The 17,412-nt window shown below is 38.7% G+C and overlaps 1 protein-coding gene across 1 annotated transcript in view; it reads left to right on the top strand.

Moving 5' to 3' along the window:
* KLHL20 (kelch like family member 20) overlaps positions 1-5,530 on the top strand; it is a 77,551-nt gene extending 72,021 nt beyond the window's left edge. The window contains exons 10-12 of the mRNA XM_082669919.1: positions 438-646; positions 1,265-1,371; positions 4,003-5,530. Coding sequence (XP_082526045.1) covers positions 438-646; positions 1,265-1,371; positions 4,003-4,087 — 401 coding nt within the window. The 3' untranslated portion in view covers positions 4,088-5,530. The remainder of the gene's footprint in view (positions 1-437; positions 647-1,264; positions 1,372-4,002) is intronic.
* Positions 5,531-17,412: the final 11,882 nt, after the last annotated feature.

The raw sequence follows: 17,412 nt of genomic DNA on the forward strand, positions 1-17,412 counted from the left end.
TTATAATGAATAAAACAACTATTTTCTTAATATTATTTCCCTCCCCCCAACCATCTTTCCTTAAAAAACAAATAAAATCCTCTGTATTATAATCTAAAAATAAATAAAAACTTATAAACTGGTTTATAGTCTAATCCTGTCATTTAAAGATAAGGAGAGATGCCACGAGTCACGTAGCTAATGAGTCATATAGCCAGAACTAGAACTAGGTACCTTGACTCCAACACATGCCCTTTCCATCAACCATACATAAAAGAAATCAGTCCCTGATGAGAATATAGTAGTATTATCCAAAGGTAGCTGATTCCTTCTCAGAAGCAAAAATCAGATTGCTTATTGAAAATATATGTTATCACAAAGTGAAGTAGCTATGAAGAAAACTAGAGGTGAAAGGAAATGATTGCATGGTCACTTACTGGTTTTTCTTTTCCCTGCAGTGGAGCGTTATAATCCTCAGGAAAACAGATGGCACACCATAGCCCCTATGGGGACCCGGAGGAAACACCTAGGCTGTGCAGTGTATCAGGATATGATCTATGCCGTAGGAGGTAGAGATGACACTACAGAGCTTAGCAGTGCTGAGAGATACAACCCCAGAACCAACCAGTGGTCTCCAGTGGTGGCTATGACATCCCGCCGTAGTGGAGTAAGTGCCCGGCTACTGAAAACTTTGAAAAGCAAAAGCACCAAGAGAGGGCTGTGCAGAAGGAGAAGTCTGATCTGTAAAGTATAATACAATGGGACAGTGAGGAGATGCACTGTATAGGCAAAACAACCCCTGTCACTTTTGTACTGGAAAAAAAAGTTAATTTCTTTTGATTACTATTATCTCAAGAAGTTAAATATCTTATATCCAATCATATCTTTAATTAGAGAATTATTTTTATGATTTATTTACTTTTATTGAAGTATAGTTGATGTATAATATTATGTTAATTTCTGCAGTACAGCAAATGATTCAGTTATACATATATACATTCTCTTTTAATATTCTTTTCCATTATGGTTTATCACAGGATACTGAATATAGTTCCCTCTGCTATACAGTAGGACCTTCTGGTTTATCCATTCTATATACAATAGTTTGCATCTTATGATTTATCTTGTAATCAGTTGCTTCTTTGAAAGGCATCGCCCTGTCTTATCTACTACCTTATCTAACTTCACTCGAATTCATTGATATTGGATTGGATTGGATATATAGATTCATCCATACCTAATAGAGAGCAGCTTCTTCAGCAGCCACTGTGTTTTGGTCCCATAGGTTGGCCTGGCAGTAGTGAATGGACAGCTCATGGCTGTAGGAGGTTTTGATGGCACAACGTACTTGAAGACCATTGAAGTTTTTGATCCTGATGCCAATACATGGAGGTAACCTTTAAGCTATGTTGCAAATCACCTCACTGCTGACTTGAAAATCATAGGCTTGAGATAAAACATGACCATGAAAATCAAGATGGTCAGTATACTGAATTACCTCTTGCAGTACTTTGAAAAGGGCTCAAAGTTACCCATATTCGATGGCTTATTTTGACTTCATTGCTCTAAAGTGGCTGACATCTTACAAAATTCCTCTCTTTGGTAACTGTCCATTTTTATAATTGGAGGTAGCAAAAACAGAAAAAACAATCTCCCCTCTAGCTCCGTCACATTCAGCTGAGGAAACTAAAGCACTGAGAAATAAAGAGACCTGCCTAAGCAAGTTAGTGACAGAGTTAGAATTAGAACCTAGACCTTTGGCTGTCAATCTGTCATTGCAATTTTTATGCCCAGGAAAAACAAATTGCAGTTACCGTTTTAAAAATAATACTTTATTTCATTTTAAAACTATTTTTTCTCTTGAGTTTTAAAAATATTTAAATATGTTATTACTCTATTTTAATGTCTGGTAAATTGTAACAGTCACTTTTAGCAAGGAGGCTACATCTTACTTAGGAGAGTTTAAGTTAAGCTGTATTCGTAGGCTTAATTTTACTTTGCTTTTAAATCCTTAATTGTCTAACAAATCCTTCCTAAATACCTAAGTAGTTCTTATAAATTCACATAAATTGGGTGACTCTTGCATTTATTTTAAATATTCAAAAACTTTTACAAATGTAGCAAAATTCTCTTAAACCTTTCAACTTAAAATCCTAAGTCTAAATCTTTGCTCAGTCATACATTTTAAACTTGATCTTTGCTCAATCACACATTTTAAGCTTGATTGACAAAACTAATCTGATAGATGCTCTAATATGCCAAAGTCTCTTAAACACTATAAGTTTAGAAGGTCAAATATATAGTTAATTCTCATTTTTAATATAAAATATTAATAGTATGGGTTTGAGGTACTTTATATCTATACTAATATCTATTTTAAATACTAGCTTTGAAAAAAAAAGTTTTACCTTCTAAGCAGTTCTTTCTCAGAGAATTGGGCTTATTTGCCTAAACACGTCTGGGGTAACCATCTCAGTGGTTGAAGTTGCACATAAACCACAGATAGCAGTCTAGATATGATATCTGAGGCAGAAGACATTCTGAAAGATTTTTCTCATGACTATGAAAGATAAGTTGACGTCTTTTATAGTCACTATTATATTCCAGAAGGGGCAGTCTTGTAGTCCATTCCTGCTGCATTCTGAGTATACATTTTCTAATTTTGAGCCTGTAACTATCACCCAGATTTTTTTCATTAGTATGTAAGATTCAACTAATGAATTTACTGGGTTCTTTTTATAGTCTTCATCTCTGGGAAACAGGGAAAGCCACACTTTGACAGATATCTGAATGACATTCTTTGGATTCTGCATCTCTCTCATGCTCTGCATGGCTCAGTGGTCACAATACTAAAAGTCAGACTAATAACACTGTAGCACTTTTTGCTTATACATCACATTTTCACAACCTTTTTCATGAAGTAAAGATTTACTGAGTGCTCTAGACCCTGGGGATACAAAAGTGAACACAACAAAATTCCCTGCCCGCCTGGAACTGACATTACGAGGGAGATAGTGCCATACCAGGGGTGGAAGTGCTATGGCAAATAGCAGAGAGGCAGGGAGTCCAGGGAGGATTACCCACTTTAAAAGGTAGCCCAGGGAGGCCCCACTGAAAAGGTAACATTTCAGCAAAACCTAATAGCGGTTAAGGGAAAGAGAATGGCAGGTTTTCATGAATAGGAGCCTCTCACTTATGGTGTATTTTCTTCCATATACAGCTTTCTATTTTTAGTGGGAATCTGGGTAAGCATAATTTGGGAAGACAGCCAAGTTTATTTCTGCCACTTAATGACTATCATCCTATGTAAGGACTTGTTTCTCAGTAACTATTACTAATATATGTTAGTAATATTTGACCAAGTAATATTCATGAAATTCTTAAGGACCATCTGTTGAGGGATTACTATATAAATTTTTGTAGTTACATATCCCAAATTTAAAGCCAATTTAAAATCAATACTTACAGTTGACAGAGGATCTAATATTCTTTTCCATGGAAATCCTTAATTTTGAAGATGATCTTTTTCACATATCAAAAACTAGATGCAGACTTTATTTAATCATATCCAGCTTTGTTCCATAAAGGGTTTGAGAAGACTTCTAAGAGTACATACAAAACAAAAGGATAGAAATAAATCACTGAAGTTTAGGCAAAAGCAAAATGTGGGTGGGAAAATATTATAGCCAGGGTCAAAATTAGACACAAAAATGTAGAATATGTGATTCTGTGTAATTGTTATAAGTCAGTCTACATGTAGAGTTATAAAGTTACAAGGCAAAATGGATATATGGTGCTCTCTTAAAACAGTGTCCTAAAAGTCAGAGAATTTCAGTCAATGTCTGAAATAATTCTGCTACTTGCCAGTGCTCAATTCCAGCTCCTACTCTTTGGAAGAGATGTATGAAGCTAAAAATATTAGTTGTGATATAAAACAAAGAATTGTGTTTTATTAACATCTGCATTATGGAAGAAATAGTGCTTTTTCTATTTAGAAATCTGATTGTGTTTCTTTCTTTGCAGGTTATATGGCGGGATGAATTACCGTCGGCTTGGAGGTGGAGTAGGAGTTATAAAAATGACACATTGTGAATCCCATATATGGTGACCATATAGAAGACAGTCATGCATTTGCTCCTCTGTATTGTGGAGAGCTTTGACTTTGGAGCTTTGTACAGCTCTAGAATACACTAAACAAATTTTATTATTTGCCGGTGCCTCAACATGTGGAAATACAGATACATTGAAAGTACTTCACCTGCAAGACGCCACCTTTGCACAATAATTTTCAGTTCTGTGCAGAAGAATATTTATTTTTGGTTTTAATTTATCATGGGATTTTTGTTGCTGGGTTTTTGGTTTTTTGTTTTGGGATTTAGCCTTCCTCCCACCAAAAGAGAAAAAAAGGAAAGACAAAAAAAAAAAAAACATTTCAAGCAGTAAAACCTTATTTTTAAGATACTGATTAAGTTTGAAACTACTAATAAGGGAAGAGGTCTATATGGGATCTAGTTGTCAGTTCTAAGCACTCCATCCACAAGACTCCACTACTTACAGGGACTTATCAGTGACAAAGATAGGTATGCAAGGTGTATTAGTTAGGCATCATTCTTGCAGTAAGCACCAGAAGACTTAAAAATCTAAAAAACAAAACAAACATCTCATTTAACTAGAACAATTCAAAAGGAATATTAAATGAATAAGACCAGGACTCAGATGCCAAAGTTTTCATCAGTGGAAGCTCACATCTTGTTTCCTTCCTTATGGACTTGCTTGCCACTATAAAGTCTTTTTTTCTAGAGTTCCTGCTAGATCTAGAGCTCTGCTCAGTGCCTCTACAAAAACAGTATATGATTCTCATATACTGTCTTGAGAATCCCCCAGTAGAATCACGTGTAACTCTGCAAGTTTTTGCTCAAAAACGTTACTGACTGAAGCAACTTTCCTTTCTATTTCCTATTGCTACTAAGGACCAGCAGGGAGAAATGGCCTCTCCCCAGCAGTGAATACTGTTAATGCAATTTACACTTGATGCTCAGGCCTGCTGAAGCTGAGGCTTACCTGTAATCACAGCCTCCAAGGGAATGAATTCTTCAGTTCATGAAATAGTATGCTAACGAGTATAAAATCAATTGAAGCATTTAATTGATAAAATCTTGGTTCTTTTATAAAAACTATATATCATTATCCTCATTCTATAAAGCCACTATTACCACCACTCTCAAATTGCACTTTCTGGTAAAAAGTTAACATTTTTAAGGAAAAAGAAGAATACAGATTTCAGTGGTTAAAGTGTTTTTGTTATTGTGATCATACACCAATTTTTTCAATGTATCTTGCAGTAAAAGCTTTGAAAAAGACTTTAACCACAACCATAAGGAATAACCTTCTTCTCCCTCCCCTCACTACAAAAATGTTTGGCAACATTTGTGTTTACATTTAAAGATCATTTGCACCTTTATAAGGAAAAAAAAATAAGTATTTGGTAAACAATTGTTTACATGCATCATTTATGCTTTTTTCTAGCATGTATAACTTTTTAAAATAAAGGTAGTACTTACCATAAAAAAATTTTGGTTAATGCTTTTTAATGCTTGTATCTCTGCTACTTAATTTAGATTTTCTGTTTCTATGTCATTTACACTTCCTATTATAAAGTTAAAAGTACTTACAACCTGAAGGAATAAAGGGATTACCAGCTAGAATTATGAATGAATTTTTATTATCTATTTTATATAATAGTATATTACCTAACCTCTAAACTTATTTTCTTGTGTGGGACTTGGAATCAAACAATTTTGAGCTAGAAGGACTTTTAAAAATCATCTGGTCCAGGGACTTCCCTGGTGGCACAGTGGTTAAGAATCCACCTGCCAACACAAGGGACACGGGTTCAAGCCCTGGTCTGGGAAGATCCTGCATGCCGCGGAGCAACTAAGCCTGTGCGCCACAACTACTGAGCCTGCGCTCCAGAGCCTGTGAGCCACAACTACTGAGCCCATGTGCCTCAACTACTGAAGCCCGCATGCCTAGAGCCCGTGCTCCACAACAAGAGAAGCCACTGCAATGAGAAGCCTGCACGCCGCAACTAGAGAAAGCCCACGTGCAGCAATGAAGACCCAACACAGACAAAAATAAATTAATTAAAAAATCATCATCATCATCAGGCTTCCCTGGTGGCGCAGTGGTTAAGAATCCTGCCAATGCAGGGTACACGGGTTCAAGCCCTGGTCTGAGAAGATCCCACATGCCACACAGCAATTAAGCCCATGTGCCACAACTACTGAGCCTGTGCTTTACAGCCCTCAAGCCACAACTACTGAGTTCACATGCCACAACTACTGAAGCCCACTGTGCCTAGAGCCTGTGCTCCACAACAAGAGAAGCCAATGCAATAAGAAGCCCGTGCACCACAATGAAGAGTAACTCCCACTCACCGCAACTAAAGAAAGCCCGCGCACAGCAACAAAGACCCAACGCAGCAAAAAATAAATATTTTTTTTAATGGCTAAATAAAATCATCATCATCATCTGGTTTAAACCCATTTATCGCTCTGCTTTAAGACTGAAAACCAAGGAAGTCCTGCCTAAGTGTAAATAGTCAATGATAGAACCAACATTTGAAATCAGTTCCCCTAACTCCTACTTCATTTCTCTTTCTATGCCATACAGCCACTGCAGACCTACCTGAAACATGGCCTGGAACTAAATATACTAATAGACCTTAATTTTAAGGTCTGGTATGCAACATTGAAAAAGTATAAAAATTTTTATGAGATCATTACGGTACTGCATCACTAACAGTCAGTCTTCAAGACAAAATCACATATTTCCAAAGACTCTACTATTTCATATATTTGAAGAAAAGGAGGGGAATAGTAACAGCAACAAAATTCTAGGGGTTAGACTTTCCATAAGCAGGGAAGTCCCCAGTGAGAGCAATTCACATGGCAGTGATTCAAGAGTAGAGACCCAGGAACTATAGCACTGGCCAAAGTGACCATCGGAGTCTAAAGGGTCTTTTTTTTCCTTACACTGAAGGTGCTCCAGTTTTATTGAGTGAAGTGTACTTATTCTATAAAAGACATTGGTGTAAAATAGAATATTTATTAACTTATTTGCACAGTGATTTCCACAACACTATGAAGTAAACTTGGGTTGGGTTGGTGGTTATCTTCATTTTATAAATAAGTAAATTGAAGCTTAGAAAAGTTAAAATGACATGGTAGATGCTGAACCTCAAATGCACATCCCCTGATTCCAAACCCATTCTTCTCTATAGTGCTCTCCACATTCCCATTTCTAATGTCACTGTTCCCCAGTTTTGTTCTCCAATATTTTACCTGCAAATAATCTACACTCCAGAGACTAGTTCTTGACAACTGTAAAGTAGAAAAGGTCCCTCCTGAACAATATTTGAGTGAAAGTAGGGAAAAAGCATTTCAAACTTTATATTAACTTAGGAAACAGATGGGAAAAGAAAAAAAATGGGATAAGGAAAGAAATAGAGGAGAGAAGAAGGAAGAGGCAAAAACAGACCAGTAAACCCAAATATCACTGGCTAGTTGTCTAAGTACTTTGTGACACTGGCTCTTTAAATTGCTTTGAGGTCTCTGTACTGGAAGTGACTGATAAGAATAGCTCCTAGAAATGACAAAACTCTTCAACTAGAGTTGTCTTAAGTGTCCTTAACAATAGTAACCTTTAAGTTATTTAGTCATGGTTAGGAACTTTTAAATGTAGAAGACGGATGGTATTATACTAACATTAAATATTCAGGGTGTTCCAATAACTGTCAGTAACCTATTAATATCCCTATCCTAGAAAGTTAGAATATTTACTAAAGGGATTCTGAATTCCTAGGAAAAGAGGACGTGTATCTTCAGTGTGAATTTAGATCAATATATATTTGGACTCCTACTAAACAGAAACAGTCCCTGGCTTCAAAAAGCTTACAGTTTCAAGTAGACCTTCAAAATGGCAGAGGAGTAAGACGTGGAGATCACCTTCCTCCCCACAAATACCTCAGAAATAACATCTACATGTAGAACAACTCCTGCTAGCAGAAGACCTCAGGCTTCCCAAAAGGCAAGAAACTCCCCACGTACCTGGGTAGGGCAAAAGAAAAAAGAATAAACAGAGACAAAATAGGGACGGAACCTGCACCAGTGGGAGGGAGCCGTGAAGGAGGAAAGGTTTCCACACACTAGGAAGCCCCTTCACGGGTGGAGACTGTGGGTGGCGGAGGGGGGAAGCTTCGGAGCCACAGAGGAGAGCGCAACAACAGAGGTGCAGAGGGCAAAGCGGAGAGATTCCCACACAGAGGATCGGTGCTGACCAGCACTCACCAGCCTGAGAGGCTTGTCTGCTCACCGGCCGGGGCAGGCGGGGGCTGGGAGCTGAGGCTCGGGCTTCAGAGGTCAGATCCCAGGGAGAGGACTGGGGTTGGCGGCATGAAGACAGCCTGAAGGGAGCTAGTGCGCCACAGCTAGCCAGGAGGGAGTCCGGGAAAAAGTCTGGAACTGCTTAAGAGGCAAGAGACCATTGTTTTGGGGTGCACGAGGAGAGGGGATTCAGAGCACTACCTGAACAAGCTCCAGAGATGAGCGCAAGCCACGGCTATCAGAACAGACACCAGAGATGGGCATGAAATGCTAAGGCTACTGCTGCAGCCACCAAGAAGCCTGTGTGCAAGCACAGGTCACTATCCACACCTCCCCTCCCAGAAGCCTGTGCAGCCCACCACTGCCAGAGTCCCGCGATCCAGGGACAACTTCCCCAGGAGAACACACAGTGCGCCTCAGGCTGGTGCAATGTCACGCCGGCCTCTGCCGCCACAGGCTCTCTGCATTCCGTACCCCTCCCTCCCCCTGGCCTGAGTGAGCCAGAGCCCCCTAATCAGCTGCTACTTTAACCCCATCCTGTCTGAGTGAAGAACAGACGCCCTCAGGCGACATACATGCAGAGGCGGGGCCAAACCCAAAGCTGAACCCCAGGAGCTGTGCAAAGAAGAGAAAGGGAAATTCCTCCGAGCAGCCTCAGGAGCAGCGGATTAAATCTCCACAATCTACTTGATGTACCCTGCATCTCTGGAATACCTGAATAGACAACCAATCATCCCAAAATTGAGGCGGTGGACCTTAGAAGCGAATGTAGACTTGGGGTTTGCTTTCCACATCTAATTTGTTTCTGGTTTTATGTTTATCTTAGTTTAGTATTTAGAGTTTATTATCAGTGGTAGATTTGTTTATTGATTTGGTTGCTCTCTTCCTTTTTTTTTATACATAGGTATATATTTTTTTCCTCCTCTTTTTGTGAGTGTATATGTGTATGCTTCTTTGTGTGATTCTGTCTGTATAGCTTTGCTTTTACCATTTGTCCTGGGGTTCTGTCTGTCCATTTTTTTTGTTTGTTTGTTTTTTAATATAGGTTTTAGTGCTTGTTATCATGGTGGATTTCATTTTTGGTTAAGCTCCTCTCTTCTTTCCTTGTTTTTTAATTACTTTTGAATTATTTTTATTTTTAATAATTTTTCTTACTTTTTATTTTAATAACTATATTTTATTTTATTTTATTTTTTTCTCCCTTTTCTTCTGAGCCGTGTGACAGGGTCTTCATGCTCTGGCAGGGTGTCACGCCTGAGCCTCTGAGTGGGGGAGCCCAATTCAGGACACTGGTCTACCAGAGTCCACCTGGCTCCATGTAATATCAAACAGCGTAAGCTCTCCCAGAGATCTCCATCTCAACGCTAAGACCCAGCTCCACTCAATGACCAGCAAGCTAGAGTGCTGGACACCCAATGCCAAACAACTAGCAAGAAAGGAACACAACCCCACCCATCAGCAGAGAGGCTGCTTAAAATCATAATAAGGTCAATGACACCCCAAAACACACCACCGGATGCAGTCCTGCCCACCAGAAAGACAAGCTCCAGCCTCATCCACCAGAACACAGGCACCAGTCCCCTCTACCAGGAAGCCTACATAACCCACTGAACTAACTTTACCCACTGGGGACAGACACCAAAAAAAACGGGAACTATGATCCTGCAGCCTGTGAAAAGGAGACTGCAAACACAGTAAGTTAAGTAAAATGAGAAGACAGAGAAACACACAACAGAAGGAGCAAGATAAAAACCCACCCAACCAAACAAATGAAGAGGAAATAGGCAGTCTACCTGAAAAAAGAATTCAGAGTAACAATAGTAAAGATGATCCAAAATCGTGGAAATAGAATGGAGAAAATACAAGAAACATTTAACAAGGATCTAGGAGAACTAAAGAGCAAACAAACAATGATGAACAACACAATAAATGAAATTAAAAATTCTCTAGAAGGAATCAATAGCAGAAAAACTGAGGCAGAAGAACGGATAGTGACCTGGAAGATAAAATAGTGAAAATAACTACCACAGAGCAGAATAAAGAACAAAGAATGACAGAGACCTCTGGGACAACATTAAATGCACCAACATTCGAATTATATGTGTCCCAGAAGAAGAAGACAAAAAGAAAGGGACTGAGAAAATATTTGAAGAGATTATAGTTGAAAAATTCCCTAATATGGGAAAGGAAATAGTCAAGTCCAGGAAGCGCAGAGAGTCCTATACAGGATAAATCCAAGGAGAAACATCCCAAGACACATATTAATCAAACTATCAAAAATTAAATACAAAGAAAAAATATTAAAAGCAGCAAAGGAAAAACAACAAATAACATACAAGGGAATCCCCATGAAGTTAACAGCTGATCTTTCCGCAGAAACCCTGCAAGGCAGAAGGGAGTGGCAGGACGTATTTAAAGTGATGAAAGGGAAAAACTTACAACCAAGACACTCTATCCAGCAAGGATCTCATTCAGATTCGATGGAGAAATTAAAATGTTTACAGACAAGCAAAAGCTAAGAGAATTCAGCACCACCAAAACAGCTTTACCACAAATGCTAAAGGAACTTCTCTAGGCAGGGAACACAAGAAAAGGAAAAGACCTACAATAACAAACCCAAAACAATTAAGAAAATGTTACGAGGAACATACATATCGATAGCTACCTTAAATGTAAATGGATTAAATGCTCCAACCAAAAGACATAGAATGGCTGAATGGATGCAAAAACAAGACCCATACATATGCTGCCTACAAGAGACCCACTTCAGACCTAGGGACACATACAGACTGAAAGTGAGGGTATGGAAAAAGATATTCCATGCAAATGGAAATCAAAAGAAAGCTGGAGTAGCAATTCTCATATCAGATAAAATAGACTTTAAAATAAATATTATTACAAGAGACAAAGAAGGACACTACATAATGATCAAGGGATCAATCCAAGAAGAAGATATAACAAGCGTAAATCTTTACACACCCAACACAGGAGCACCTCAATACATAAGGCAAATGCTAACAGCAATAAAAGGGGAAATCGACGGTAACACAATCATAGTAGGGGACTTTAACACCCCACTTTCACCAATGGACAGATCATCCAAAATGAAAATAAATAAGGAAACACAAGCTTCAAATGAGACATTAAACAAGATGTCCTTAATTGATATTTATAGGACATTCCATCCAAAAATAACAGAATACACTTTCTTCTCAAGTGCTCATGGAACATTCTCCAAGATAGATCATATCTTTGGTCACAAACCAAGCCTTGGAATATTCAGGAAATTGAAATCGTATCAAGTATCTTTTCCGACAACAACGCTGTGAGACTAGACATGAATTACAGGAAAAAGTCTGTAAAAAATACAAATGCATGGAGGCTAAAGAATACACTACTAAATAACCAAGAGATCACTGAAGAAATCAAAGAGGAAATTAAAAAATACCTAGAAAGAAATGACAATGAAAACACGACAACCCAAAACCTACGGGATGCAGCAAAAGCAGTTCTAAGAGGGAAGTTGATAGCAATACAACGCTATGTCAAGAAACAACAAACAACTCAAATAAACAACCTAAACTTACACCTAAAGCAAGAGAAAGAAGAACAAAAAAGCCCGAATTTAGCAGCAGGAAAGAAATCATAAAGATGAGATCAGAAATAAATGAAAAAGAAATGAAGAAAACAATAGCAAAGATCAATAAAACTAAAAGCTGTTTCTTTAAGAAGATACACAAAATTGATAAACCATTAGCCAGACTCATCAAGAAAAAAAGGGAGAAGACTCAAATCAATAGAATTAGAAATGAAAAAGGAGGGCTTCCCTGGTGGCACAGTGGTTAAGAATTCGCCTGCCAATGCAGGGGACACGGGTTTGAGTCCTGGTCTGGGAAGATTCCACATGCCGTGGAGCAACTAAGCCCGTGCACCACAACTACTGAGCCTGTGCTCTAGAGCCCGGGAGCCACAACTACTGAGCCCACGTACCACAACTACTGAAGCCTGTGAGCCTAGAGCCCGTGCTCCGCAACAAGAGAAGCCAACGCAATAAGAAACCCGCACAACCCAACGAACAGTAGCCCCCGCTCTCCACAACTAGAGAAGAACCAGTGCTCAGCAACGAAGACCCAACGCAGCCAGAAAAATAAATAAAATAAAAAATTTTTAAAAAAATCTTCCAACAAACAAAAGCCCAGGACCAGATGGCTTCACAGGTGAATTCTATCAAACATTTAGAGAAGAGCTAACACCTAACCTTCTCAAACTCTTCCAAAATATAGCAGAGGGAGGAACACTCCCAAACTCATTCTACAAGGCCACCATCACCCTGATACCGAAACTAGACAAAGATGTTACAAAGAAAGAAAACTACAGGCCAATATCACTGATAAACATAGATGCAAAAATCCTAAACAAAATACTAGCAAACAGAGTCCAACAGCACCTTAAAAGGATCATACACCATGATCAAGTGGGGTTTACCCCAGGAATGCAAGGATTCTTCAATATATGCAAATCAATCAATGTGATAAAACATATTAACAACTTGAAGGAGAAAAACCATATGATTATTTCAACAAATGCAGAAAAAGTTTTCAACAAAATTCAACACCCATTTATGATAAAAACCCTCCAGAGGGCTTCCCTGGTGGCGCAGTGGTTGAGACTCTGCCTGCCGATGCAGGGGACACAGGTTCGTGCCCCGGTCCGGGAAGATCCCACATGCCGCAGAGCAGCTGGGCCCGTGAGCCATGGCCGCTGGGCCTGCGCGTCTGGAGCCTGTGCTCCGCAACAATAGAGGCCACAACAGTGAGAGGCCCGCGTACCACACACACACAAAAAACACCCTCCAGAAAGTAGGCATAGAGGGAACTTACCTCAACATAATAAAGGCCATATGTGACAAACCCACGGCCAACATCATTCTCAATAGTGAAAAACTGAAACCATTTCCTCCAAGATCAGGAACAAGACAAGGATGTCCACTCTCACCATTATTATTCAACATAGTTTTGGAAGTTTTAGCCACAGCAATCAGAGAAGAAAAAGAAATAAAAGGAAGCCAAATTGGGAAAGAAGAAGTAAAGCTGTCACTGTTTGCAGATAACATGATACTACACATAGAGAATCCTAAAGATGCTACTAGAAATCTACTAGATCTAATCAATGAATTTGGTAAAGTAGCAGGATACAAAATTAATGCATAGAAACCTCTTCCATTCCTATACACTAATGATGAAAAATCTGAAAGAGAAATTAAAGAAACACTCCCATTTATCATTGCAACAAAAAGGATAAAATTCCAAGGAATATAGGGGCAAGACGGGAATAAAGATGCAGACCTGCTGGAGAGGGTGTGGAGAAAAGGGAACACTCTTGCACTACTGGTGGGAATGTGAATTGGTACAGCCACTATGGAGAACAGTATGGAGGTTCCTTAAAAAACTACAAATAGAACTACCATATGACCCAGCAATCCCACTACTGGGCATATACCCTGAGAAAACCATAATTCAAAAAGAGTCATGTACCAAAATGTTCATTGCAGCTCTATTTACAATAGCCAGGAGATGGAAGCAACCTAAGTGTCCATCATCGGATGAATGGATAAAGAAGATGTGGCACATATATACAATGGAATATTACTCAGCCATAAAAAGAAACGAAATTGAGTTATTTGTGGTGAGGTGGATGGACCTAGAGTCTGTCATACAGAGTGAAGTAAGTCAGAAAGAGAAAGACAAATACCGTATGCTAACACATATATATGGAATCTAAGAAAAAAAAATGTCATGAAGAACCTAGGGGTAAGACAGGAATAAAGACACAGACCTACTAGAGAATGGACTTGAGGATATGGGGAGGGCAAAGTGTAAGCTGTGACAAAGTGAGAGAGTGGCATGGACATATATACACTACCAAACGTAAAACAGATAGCTAGTGGGAAGCAGCAGCATAGCACAGGGAGATCAGCTCAGTGCTTTGTGACCACCTAGAGGGGTGGGATAGGGAGTGTGGGAGGGAGGGAGATGCAAGAGGGAAGAGATATGGGAACATATGTATATGTATAACTGATTCACTTTGTTATAAAGCAGAAACTAACACACCATTGTAAAGCAATTATACTCCGATAAAGATATTAAAAAAAAAAAAAGATGCAGACCTACTACAGAATGAACTTGAGGATAGGGGGAGGGGAAAGGGTAAGCTAGGACAAAGTGAGAGAGTGGCATGGACGTATATACACTACCAAACATAAAATAGATAGCTAATGGGAAGCAGCCGCATAGCACAGGGAGATCAGCTCGGTGCTTTGTAACCACCTAGAGGGATGGGATAGGGAGGGTGGGAGGGATGGAGATGCAAGAGGGAAGAGATATGGGGACATATGTATATGTATAACTGATTCACTTTGTTATAAAGCAGAAACTGACGCACCATTGTAAAGCAATTATACTCTAATAAAGATGTTAAAAAAAATACCAAGGAAAAAACCTACCTAAGGAGATAAAAGACCTATAATGCAGAAAACTATAAGCCACTGATGAAAGAAATTAAAGATGACACAAACAGATGGAGAGATATACCATGTTCTTGGATGGGAAGAATCAACATTGTGAAAATGACTATACTACCCAAAGCAATCTACATATTCAGTGCAATACCTATCAAACTACCAATGGCATTTTTCTCAGAACTAGAACAAAAAAATTCAAAATTTGTAAGGAAACACAAAAGATATGAATAGCCAAAGCAATCTTGAGACAGAAAAATGGAGCCGGAGGAATCAGGTTTCTGGACTTCAGACTATACTACAAAGTTACAGTAATCAAGATAGTATGGTACTAGCACAAAAACAGAAATATAGATCAATGGAACAGGATAGAAAGCCCAGAAATAAACCCACTCACATATGGTCATCTTGTTTTTGATAAAGGAGTCAAGAATATACAATGGAGAAAAGACAGCGTCTTCAATAAGTGGTGCTGGGAAAACTGGACAGGTACATGTAAAAGTATGAGATTAGATCACTCCCTAACACCATACACAAAAATAAACTCCAAATGGATTAAAGACCTAAATGTAAGGCCAGACACTAACAAATTCTTAGAGGAAAACATAGGCAGAACACTCTATGACATAAATCACAGCAAGATCCTTGTTGACCCACCTCCTAGAGAAATGGAAATAAAAACAAAAATAAACAAAAGGGACCTAATGAAACTTAAAACCTTTTGCACAGCAAAGGAAACCATAAACAAGACAAAAAGACAACCCTCAGAATGGGAGAAAATATTTGCAAATGAAGCAACTGACAAAGGATTAATCTCCAAAATTTACAAGCAGCTCTTGCAGCTGAATATCAAAAAAACAAACAACCCAATCCAAAAATGGGCAGAAGACCTAAATAGACATTTCTCCAAAGAAGATATACAGATTGCCAACAAACACATGAAAGGATGCTCAACATCAGTAATCATTAGAGAAATGCAAATCAAAACTACAATGAGGTATCACCTCTCACCAGTCAGAATGGACATCACCACAAAATCTACAAACAATGAATCCTGGAGAGGGTGTGGAGCAAAGGGAACCCTCTTGCACTGTTAGTGGGAATGTAAATTGATACAGCCACTATGGAGAACAGTATGGAGGTTCCTTAAAAAACTAAAAATAGAACTACCATACGACCCAGCAATCCCACTACTGGTCATATACCCTGAGAAAAGCATAATTCAAAAAGAGTCATGTACCACAATGTTCATTGCAGTTCTATTTACAATAGCCAGGACATGGAAGCAACCTAAGTGTCCATCAACAGATGAATGGAGAAAGAAGATGTGGCACATATATACAATGGATTATTACTCAGCCATAAAAAGAATGAAATTGAGTTATTGGTAGTGCAGTGGATGGACCTAAAGACTGTCATACAGAGTAAAGTAAGTCAGAAAGAGAAAAATACCGTATGCTAACACATATATATGGAATCTGAAAAAAAAAAGAAAGAAAAGGTTCTGAAGAACGTAGGGACAGGACAGGAATAAAGATGCAGACGTAGGGAATAGACTCGAGGACATGGGGAGGGGGAAGAGTTAGCTGGGACGAAGTGAGAGAGTGGCATGGACATATATATACTACCAAATGTAAAATAGCTAGTGGGAAGCAGTTGCATAGCACAGGGAGATCAGCTCGATGCTTTGTGACCACCTAGAGGGGTGGGATAGGGAGGGTGGAGGGAGGGAGATGCAAGAAGGAGGAGATATGGGGATATATGTAAACATATAGCTGATTCACTTTGTTATAAAGCAGAAACTAATACACCATTGTAAAGCAATTATACTCCAATAAAGACATTAAAAAAGAAAAAAAGCTTAGTTTCAAACTTTGAGTTTGATTAATGGCTCTCAAAGTGAACCCTGAAGTACTCAAGATTCTTTCATAGTATCCATGAGTCAAAGCTTTTTCCTTAGTAATCCTAGGAAGTTTTTTGCCTTTTTTTTTTTTTTACTGTGATGACATTTGCACTTTTGATGCAAAAACAATGGTAGATAAAGTTGCTGAGGTGTTCGCACAGTTCAAGGCAGTGGAACCAAACTGTACTACTAGTTATAATATTCACCACCATCCACTTACAGTTCAAAAAAAAAAGTCAATTTCACCTAAGATATCTCAACCCTTAGATATATGAAATATTGCTGCTGCATACCAAAAGAGTGATTGTCACAAGAAAAATCTTTGTGTGATTGTTTTGAGTTGCAAGCTGAACAAGCCACTTCTTTTTGAAAGAATGACTGAGAGACAAAGTTATTCAGACTCAGGTGGTGGTGAACATTTTGTGGAAAATGAACACAGTGAGGCTGTCACTTCAAGGAAAACAACTGACTGCATTTTATCATCAACGATAAAATTCTAGCTTTCAACAGAAAATGAGAATTTTGTGAAAGTTGTATGGACCACTGTGGTAGTTAATTTTATGTGTCAAGTTGACTTGCCTAAAGGATGCCCAAATAGCTGGTAAAACATTTTTTCTTGGTGTGTCTGT

This window comes from Grampus griseus (assembly GCF_964374135.1).
Source record: "Grampus griseus genome assembly, chromosome: 1".
NCBI classification, from domain to species: domain Eukaryota; kingdom Metazoa; phylum Chordata; class Mammalia; order Artiodactyla; family Delphinidae; genus Grampus; species Grampus griseus.